Below are 10,445 nucleotides of genomic sequence, written 5' to 3'. Positions count from 1 at the left end.
AATAAAACCATCTAGTTAATTTTGCTAGAATTTGAGCCATACTTTTTCCATTATAACCAAGTAATCCTTCTAATATAATTATACGATTCTATAAGCAATGAAATTTAAATTCACATACTATGGTTTCAAAATAGAATTCCTTCTATATCTGGGAATTGCAGCAAGCAGCCTAAAAATGGAGATACAAATCCAGTTCATGATAAGAGCATTTAGGATCATATTCTGCAAACAGAAAAGATACAAGCAACGAGCCTTTGAATGGAGAACAATCTGTATTCAGCTTATGGAGATCATTATCAACATCATAGCAATTGACAAGGTATGCAACATTCCAACTAATTATTTTGCTTTAACAAATATAACGCATTTCGCTCAAGCAACAAGTAGGGACAAAACCAGCTCGAAAATTCTCCACACAAGACTTTATTTCATGATTGGCACAAAATCCTTTAAAGCATATAGCTGCATATTATACATATATTGTTTAATACAACTCAAAGAAACAAGTCATTTACTGCTAGCATATCAACGAATCTTCCTCTCACGAGCTAATTCTCGTGCCATTTCCCTTAGTTCCTCTGGTGAGGGAGGCCTTGGTGCCTCTGGGGGATATACTACATAGGACCGCTTCATGTCAAAACAGAAACAAGAGCTTACAAGATCAGATGACAGATCAAACTAAGAATACAAAAATAAATTTCAGAAAGATAGACAGAGAGAGCACAAGAATATAATTAAAAACTGAAGACAAAGCCATCATTTCAATGACAACAGAACAAGAAAAAGTTATAGTTACACTGCACAAGAAATCACTAATCTAGAAGAATTTAAGATATGGCATGAGAATAAGAGATATAGAACACATTATTCTACATTTGATGACCTATTGAGATAATGCATGTGGTTCACTTCCCTAAAACCGGTTGCTACAATCACATTAATATCAGGATCATTCCAATAATAAAGAAAATACCTAAGAAATGTTAAGTATCAAAACTAACACCAAAAAGGCAACCTAAAGATCAATTTCACTTAGAAACACATCAAAATAGCACTAAGCAACAAATTGGAGAGCTCGAGATTGGAATTCAGTCCATTTTCTCCAGACACTTACAGTCAATCCAGTTTTAGAAAAAATGACCTTCTCAAGGAACTTTGGCTCAATAGGAAGAGGTCATTAAGGGTCTTCTCATGTTCAGAAAACAATCAGATCCCAAGAACTCATCTTAATATAAAAAAGCAATCTCATATTAGATTAAGGAAGAAGTGAGATGCCTATCTGCTCCCATAGCCAAATAGGATAGAAATTGATCTTAATCCAAGGATATCAAATCATCCATTATTTATATACGTACATAGTGTAGATCTCTAAATTAATGCTCCATAGATATCCAAGCAATATTGGTGTCACTGCATCCACTACTAACATAAACCTCCTCAGGATAAAAAATATGAACTTCGTTGCAGACCCTAAGAGAATATCGTAGTTATTCCTAATTTTGAACAACATGACCTCACAGAAGGATTTGTTGAGAGCACTAATAAGCCCAATTCTTTTTGCTGCAATAACTTAAAACCTCCAAAAAAGTGATTCATCCAATGTATTCCAGAGTATTGATTAAAAAAAAAAAAGAAGAAGAGGAAATTTTTAAAATAAAAAAGAGAAGAAGAAGTTGGGGATCGAAAGGCACCTGTTGCCACTGCTTGTATATTAAATTAGATGGTACACGGATACTAACAGATAACCCCAAAAGACTCCATAATTTACGTAATTGTACTACTTTTCAGCAGAGAAACAAAAGAGTGTATATTGATATTCTAATTCTCCAATTGTAGGAGGTCATCCTGAATAACCAATTCGTGAAATTTCAACATTAAACTCGAGCAATCACCTAAAACGACTACAAAACCAGACATGCTTTGGTTCTCCCCGAAGCGAAAAGAAAGGTTTCACATATGAACTAGAGAATAGCAAACCCAGAACCATCATCTTGAAAGATGATAAAATTGGAATAATTTCGGTAACTAATCACTATACCCTTCCTAAATCTAGATAGCACTCAACTAAAAACAAGTTAATCAATACTAAAAACAAGTTAATCAATCTCGAAATTATACGAATATGAAGAAGGAGAGAGTAAAAGAGAGTACATTTCCCATGAACTTCTGGAGATTCTTGGTATTGTTGGCGAAAGTGTACATAAGAAATATGGGTACAGTCACATACACACCAAACTTGGCGATCTCCAAAATCCCCTTTGATGTACCCAACGACGACATTTTCCCGAGAAAATTTTTCTTGCCTCAGAAACTCGCCAGACGCGAAGATCTTTAGACTCCAGATTATTTCGAAAAAAGAAATAAACTTTAGATAGACTCTAGAAAACACATTTGAGCCGAGATAATATTTGTAACCGGCCTAGCCTGATCATTCTGGGCTTGTTGATAAGACTATCTGAAACACAGTCCATATAACAAAAGATTGTACTCTTGCAGGAAGCAGGAGTGTGGGCCTCATAGAAGGGAATTAATTTTGATTAATCAAACCGAAAGAGTCGGTTACAGACTCGTAGGTTTTTTTTTTTTTTTTTTTTTAATAAAAACCGAAACGATGTTTTTAGACTAATTAAATTAAAATTATTTCTCCATTTAAAAAAGAAAAATTAAAATTATTTCTGCAATTTTCTTTTTATAAATATATCAAGATTCCTTACTGAATTAAAATATTTTTTTTCTTTTTTTAATATTAGGATTCTTAACTGAATTCATATTCCTATTTGAGTTGAAATTGTCATAATAATAAATTTCTAATGCTGTTTTTATTTTATCTTACAAAAATATTAGAATTCCTAATTAAAATATTTCTCTTGCCTAATTGCCTTCAAATATTTTTTTTTTTTAAAGGAATTGCCTTAGAATATTTGCTAAATTTATTTCTCTTTTTTTGTAAAAACTTTTCCTAATTGAATTAAAAAAATTTACAGATAATAAGCTATTGTATTTTTCTAAATTCAATTAAAATTTGAGATATAATTTACAATTTCATTACATAATTATTTTCAATATTTAAATTTGAACTAAAGATGTGAACAAATATTTTATTTTCCACATGTTTCATATCATTTCATGAACCAAATGAGATATATAGTTATAGATATATGCAAACCAATTATTCTATTAAATTTTTGTTCATCACTCTCTGACCTATTGCCTGCATAAGCTTATCGCAAAATCAAGAAAGATGATCTTATGGCCTTCAAAAGATGCAAACCCCGTCACCTTTTTTTCTTTTTCTTTTTTGAGGATAAAGCTCTGGCCTTTTGATGCACAGCAAGAGACAATGAGACTGCTTCTTAATTTTTTTTTTCTTCTTTTTATTTTTTGCAGTTTTTAATTTGCATTGCTAATGCACATGGGAATAAGTTAAGATCATCACAAAATCCAAAGATCAATTTTCATTAATTAAACCGATCTCACCATGTAATATAATTTCTTGTATAGATAGCGATTCCTTGTAATAGAACCTTAAACTAATAAAAACAAATTCAAGATTTTTTTTTTATTAAAACAATAAATAAATGAATAAATAACGAATATTATTATTAATAATAAAAATCAGCTGCTAAAAAGTCAAATAATGCCGGTTTTAGTTAGTTAGAGATATGGTTTCTTGAAATGATCAAAGGACAAAGGATATTTTTGTATGAATATAATCTTGTTGGCACACTTTGGTCTTTACATTACCATATTAGAATGCTAATAGTGTTTCTTTGTTGAGTAAAATGGTTTGTTTTAATTAGTGATAATGACATCTAAATCTAATACTTAATCAATAATCGTCCAATACGGAATATAATATCTAATGATGCCTTGTCATTGGTCCACGTAGATGCCCTGTCAAATCGACAGAAGCCTATGGATAAAAACTGACTAAGCCATAAAAAAAAATCATCAAGTTGTAAATTATTATACCTCATGGTTAAGATTTTTCATACTCTTGAAACATTATTTTTTTTGAAAGTAAACCAATGCATCCAATTACATGAAGTTTCTATCTATCAATAATTAATTATGTTAGTTAGTTGAATTGCTTTTCTAGCCAACTAATTAGGCAATAGTATACTAAATAAAAAATTAAATAGCCAATAGTGAAAGGATTAATTTTTTAAATTAACCTAACTTTTAATATTATTCTTAATAGACCTGCCGTTTGTTTGGAAATGAGAGAAAAAAAAAATAATGAGAAATTATCAACTTCATTTCCATAATTATTTTCGACACTTCTGTTTGGATATGATCGAGGAAAGAAAATAATTATATTTTCTTTTGTTTGAAAAAGAAAAAATTTTAGAAGAAAATAAATGTTATTATTGAAAATTGACAATTATATCCTCACTTATATTATGAGATAATACTATTTAAGAAAGAGATAAACTTTGTTAATTAATTTGGAGTATTTGATTAATTCAATAAGAATGAGTGAAATTTCCACTTTCCTTCATTATTTTCACTCTAAATTGGAAAGATTCAAAACATGTGGGCTCGGATAAAAAATAAATGAAATATTACATTTGCCTGTATATTTTTCATAATTATTTTCCTTCTCTAAAAAAATACACCCATCCCAACAAAAGGTTAGAAAATTAGAGTCAAATAATCAATTTGTTACATTAATTAATTGTTGTTGGTGCTTGGTGTATTCTAATATAGTGGCCTGCCTAATCCTTAATTGCTACATAATTCCAACCAAGTGTGCTTAACTAAAATATGTTTATAATCACTATCTGACTAACAGTCCAACATCAAGATTCTTTTGCTTGTACTTCTTTTTTTTTTTTTTCTTTTGCAAACAAAAAAACAAAAGAATACAAAATATATGATTTACAAAAATACAAGTAAAAGAAACAAAAGTAATTAAAATATAATTTAATTCTTTTATTCTTTTCTTAATCTTAATAGTAGCAACATTATAAATTTTTTTCTTCTTGATAGAAGATAATAGTAAAAAGTGTAGTTAGTACACTTTTACTTTTGCTATTGTTACCTTATGGTAGCTATTTTTACACTTTTAGCAGCAATAATGTTTGTTATTAGTTTTTGCGCACGGGACAAGTGATTCAATATTTTTCTCTCTTAAGTAATGTGGAAAATTTAATCCTCATGGATGAAATAAATAATTATTGATAGTACTTTATCTTTTACTAGATTGATTCGGTGTGAGCACGATTTATTTATAAACCAATAAAGTGAGGATAGATGTGATTAATAAAAAAAAATATTATTATTTTCAATATTTCTTGTAATTATATATAATAATCAATTATAAAATTGATTAGTAGATTTCGTAATAAGGAGAGTAACAATTTTATATATTTTTCTGCTATTATGGAGTTTCCTAGTATTAGGCATCAACTCTGATACCAGCTTTTGGACATCATCTCTGATACCACTTGTTGGGCCCTTTCAACCAATTAAGAGAAAATTGACGCAGCGGAATTATCAAAATGGGACACACAGAAATTTACGTGGTTCACCCTCAACTGTTTCGGGCTACGTCCACGGGACAAACTCCGAATAATTCTTCCACTATTAAAAATAGTAGGTACACCAAGAGAGTAATACAAAAATAGTGGTTCCCCAAGTGTTTCCCAAAAATACCCCATAATAATTTTCTCACTATTTTTCCCTCCCCTAGTTTTAGGAAGATAACTGTCACGCTACATTTTTTTTCTTCCTTTCTGCTGTGTATTTTTCTTGAGGCTTAGCTACCTCTATTTATAGGAGAGGTCACGAGAGAGCCTCCATTTTGTCAAAAAAATTGCATGCTTTGTTAGACTTTTCCTTTTCTTTTTTTTCTTTCTTCAAAGAACACGTTTTCTTTTTTTTTTTCTTTTTCAAAACATGTGGGTCCCACATATCGGAGGGACCCACAACAACGTTATTAATTATATAATAGTATTATCTCTGTTATTATATATATATATATATATATATATATATATATATATATATATATATATATTATTTAAGGTTTTTGCATACGAATTAAAAAAAGTAATAAATATTAAATTTTAACAAAAATAAAAATCAAAAGACTATATTTGTAATAGAATGGTAAACCTGTTGTCGGACTTAATTAATCGTTCTTTGTTGTTCAAAATGAATGGTTTCGTTGTTGCATTAAGAAATAAAATATCTAATGAAGTATTGGAATCATAACACGTGACTTATTTAAAAATTAAAAAAAAATTATAAAATGACAGATATTAAAAAAATAGAAGGGTATTAATTATCATATTTAATTTAAGAAAAGGGCAATTGATTAAAGTTAAATATTTGATTTGTCATTTGACATGAAATGCAAATTATGCAATATGTGATAGTGGCAAAAATGGACCCCCAACGAAAAACCGTGTGCCACAAATGGAAACGCTAATGAACCTATCATAATCACTGATAATGGCATGTAAGGGGACAATGAATATGTCATATACACTATAGTCCACACATTTTGGTTATGCCGTCTTTAAGATGCAAATCTTTTAATAATTTATGTTTGAAATATCATTTTACTTAAAGGGAAGTGTTTTATATATTGGCCACAACATATAAAAATAAATTAATAAACTTTAATTAAACAATTTATTGAAAATTAATTCATATCTGAGGATGTTTGATGTAAAATAAATTATTTAAATAGTAAATTTTGAATTTTTAATATTTATTTTTTCAATAATTAATAGCTAGCTAATAATTCAATAAGAAATTAAAAAAAAAAAAGAGAGAGAAAGAAATGCATCTAAATATTTAGAAAATTATATATTTGACCCCAGTATTTATGAAAAAGTTTAAAAATCTTATGTAAAATCTAGTGGATAAAAAAAATTATTTTCCACCAAATCCCATTTTAACTCTTTTTTTATAGTGGAGATACTTGCATTAATAAAATTACATTTAATAATACATGATTGTGCCATATATCTAATAGCACAACCTAAAATCTTGTCTATACTTCTAATTACAATGCAACATTTCTTTTATATTTTGGCCTAATGTATTAATTTATTCCAAACTTACCAAATCGGTGCAATTTCACTCTATTATGAATTTCAAGCTAATTTCACCTTATTAAGGTCGTTAATAAAATGAAATTGATAGGAAGGTCACAATAGAATAAAATTACCGGAATTGGCAAAATTTTGAGTAAAATAATATATTAGGCTTTTTGTTTTTGCCAAATTGTTAAATTTAAAATTTGTATCAAATTTGGAAGAATGTTATATAAGTCTTCACGTATATTTTTCAAACCTAACTCTTTAATTTGCAAAAACAAATTTAGAACTTTGTCATTTTCCTTCACCCAAAATTATCAATATTTCCTCCGTTCTCAAATATTTATGACGTTTGAAAAAGTATTATGTTTCACAATACTTGTTATATTTGCCATTTCACAAATAATAATTTTTTTATTTTTATCTTTTATATATGACCAATGGTGATTGTTTCACTTTCTCAATAATTTATTGTAACTTCGATAAGTTAAGGGTGATATAATCTATTCACTTAATAATTTATTGTAAATTAGACAAATTGAATTATTTTCTTAAAGGACGTGGATATCTAAATATATGACAAATATTTAGAAACGGAAAATATATAATAAGACTTATTCTTGAGAATTAATGCATTAATTATGTACACTTTATATTTTAATGATGAAAAACATAAAAGATCTAAAAGCTAAATATCAAATCCAAATTTTTTTGAAAGGTAGTATATATCAAATCTGAATTGAATAAATGGAACATAATAAAAAGATTCATATTCATAATGTGTAACATCCTTTCCCGGTCCACCCGTAAACCCGAATGAACCGAGTCGAGACGCTACAAACTGGTTGACTGTATGGTCTGACATGCTGATATCAAACCTTTACTCCAAAAGCTTGAGCTCCTCTGAGCTTCTTTTCTCTACACTCTTAGAACTCCCTTCACCTATAAATAAGAATTCTTATGAATTCTAAAATAATAGCACCAAATGATTCAATTATGAACTTCAAGAAGGTTTACTTACTTGAATAAAAGAGAAGTTGAAATTAAGGCTTAACTACCATGAAAATTGAAAGTAAGGTGGAAGAGGAAAGGAAGAAGATGAAGATAAACATGAAAATGGGAAAGTGAAATGGGTATTACGGGTAGGCCATCAAAAATCAAGGGATTTGTGTGTAAAAGTTCTAAATGGTACCTCAATTGTTAACAGGCTACAACTTAATACCCAAGCTCAATCTTTTAATGCAAATCACTCCTCACCTACATGCTTTAATCTTTTTCTCTCACTCAAATCCACTTACAATCTCATTCTACCTTAACCGGGTTTGGTTCAACTCGACTCAACTCAACTACTCAACTCTATGCTAAGACTCGACTCGGAGTAGATGTCACATAATGGAGCAGCTATGTACTTCCTTCATATAAAAAGAAGTGGGCCAATCAAGATTTTGGAAGTGTAAAGAACAGTATTGGGGAGCCAAGCTAAAAAATGACAACTTAATAACATTTATATATTTTTTATTTATTTAGTATTCGAAATCCACAATTTAATTAATTTAAATTTACACCAAATAAATCATAAAAGGATAAACCATTTTATATTAAATATTTAAAAATACTTCATATTTACTGTTCGAATTCAAAACTCTAATTAAAAAATAACGGATATCTATTTTCTCATTTCGAAGTTAGGTGGAAATTATATACTGTTGACTAATAACAAGACAACTTAGCAATGACAATGGTTGATTTGAATCTCATTAAAAAAATATTTATAAATAGAAAATATTACAAAACTTCGATTATTATTCAATATTTTACTCAAAAGCATGCGCGCTGATTTGATATGCGAATGGGTCCCACGTGGCCTAGAGGGTGTACGTTCGAGAAAAAACGGTGACCTATATGATGATGTGGCACAACCACAGCGGTCCAACTCAGACATAGAGTGATGCAACAACCGCCAAACTACATGACAAAGAAAATGCGACCTCGCGGGTCATGCCACCAAACAAAAACCAAACATTAATTTGCAAGTCCAATCGCTGAGGAAGAGAGGAACGGAGCGGAGCGGAGCCGCCAACCACTGACTTTGGCGTTTGCCAAATTACGTAATTATCCCCCAAGTCAATTAGTCTCGTGAAGTTTGACCTTGTAAAGCCTCTCTAAAAGCAAAATGCTAGTTGGCCACTTGCTTGCAACCATATGCGGTGACCCCAATCGATGCAACGGAAGGTTCAGAGATTTTTTTTTTTTTTTTTTTAAAGATAATTCAATTAACATATAGTTAGATACGTGAGAGTACATTTTTAATTGTGAGGTGGAATGAAATTTCGAAATGCAATGTGGGCTGCTACTTTGACCAGGAAAGACAAGTAGCAGAAAACTAGTAAAAATCTGATTGGTTGATTGATTATTAGCCTTTGTTAGTGATGGCCAGTTAGACTTTCTTGGTCATCACGATGCTTAATGCTTTTGCATATTCAAGTTAATCAAACTATATCGAAAGAAAAAGATTACTAAAGAAAGAAAGAAAAAAAAAAAGTAGTTTCCTTTAATCATTTTTTATTATATTGGGATATAGCACAGACAAGGCTTAAAAAATAATGTACGGTGATTAGGCAACTTGATTTTTCTTAAAGTGGAGTGATAATTTTGTTTAATACCTGGCTTTGGCAGCATAATAATTATGAATGTGGGTGTTGCTTTCACTATCACAAGCAATCTTAATCTATCACCTGCTTCCATTGCAGTTGCAGGGAAAAGAGGTAAGAAAATAGGAGTGATTTATAATTAATATTAATATAATAAATCAATAATGGAAGTGGTAGAGCACACCTTGCCTTCATGTCATGAAAATATCCGAAAACAATTAAATTAATATCTTTTGCTTTTGTTTCTTTCCTCTTTATTAGTCTTTCACTCTCAAGTTCTATGTTCATGATATATATATATACAGGGCCAACGATAGTTGTTCGACATCACCTTTTATGTTTTAGTTAGTACAAGCAAAAGTCACCCGCCCGTCTTGCCGCGGAAATTTTTTTTTTTTTTAAGGAAAAAAAAATATAAATCGGTTCATAAATTATAATCAAATTAATCTATTACAATTTGTATTTTTAAAAACTAACTATAAATCTTTAAATTATCATTTTATTAATTTTAAAAATGAAACTTTAAACATGTTTTTATGACTTAACAGTAATAAAATTCTTATTTTTTATTTAAATAGAAATATAATTTTCATGTTTTTAGATGTTAAGCTCTTCCATACATATGTCAAATAACATAAAATTTAACTGTCGATTAAACACTAAAAATTATATATTTAAACAACTTAAATTAAAATTAATGGTGAAAATTAAAAGTTCAAAAAACTTTCCATCAAATTTAATC

The 10,445-nt window shown here is 29.1% G+C and overlaps 1 protein-coding gene across 1 annotated transcript; it reads right to left on the bottom strand.

The window, feature by feature from the left end:
* Window positions 1–400: 400 nt before the first annotated feature.
* Window positions 401–2,412, bottom strand: LOC105632072 (sporulation-specific protein). The gene is made up of 2 exons (XM_012214352.3): window positions 2,152–2,412; window positions 401–627 (listed from the first exon to the last, which is right to left on the bottom strand). The coding sequence occupies exons 1-2, from the start codon at window positions 2,278–2,280 to the stop codon at window positions 526–528; spliced, it is 231 nt and encodes a 76-aa protein (XP_012069742.1). The 5' UTR covers window positions 2,281–2,412; the 3' UTR covers window positions 401–525.
* Between the last annotated feature and the right edge of the window lie 8,033 nt (window positions 2,413–10,445).

The sequence above is a fragment of the Jatropha curcas genome, chromosome 7 (assembly GCF_041381405.1).
Source record: "Jatropha curcas cultivar XTBG-Jc1 chromosome 7, XTBG_Jcur_1.0, whole genome shotgun sequence".
NCBI lineage: Eukaryota > Viridiplantae > Streptophyta > Magnoliopsida > Malpighiales > Euphorbiaceae > Jatropha > Jatropha curcas.
Note: the sequence above shows the minus strand (reverse complement) of the source record. Positions and strands in the feature narration are given on the sequence as shown.

Coding starts and splice junctions, on each gene's coding strand:
- LOC105632072 (XM_012214352.3), bottom strand. CDS start 2,280: ATGTCGTCGTTGGGTACATCAAAGGGGATTTTGGAGATCGCCAAGTTT. Junction 628..2,151: donor TCCAGAAGTTCATGGGAAAT/GTACTCTCTTTT, acceptor TTTGACATGAAG/CGGTCCTATGTAGTATATCC.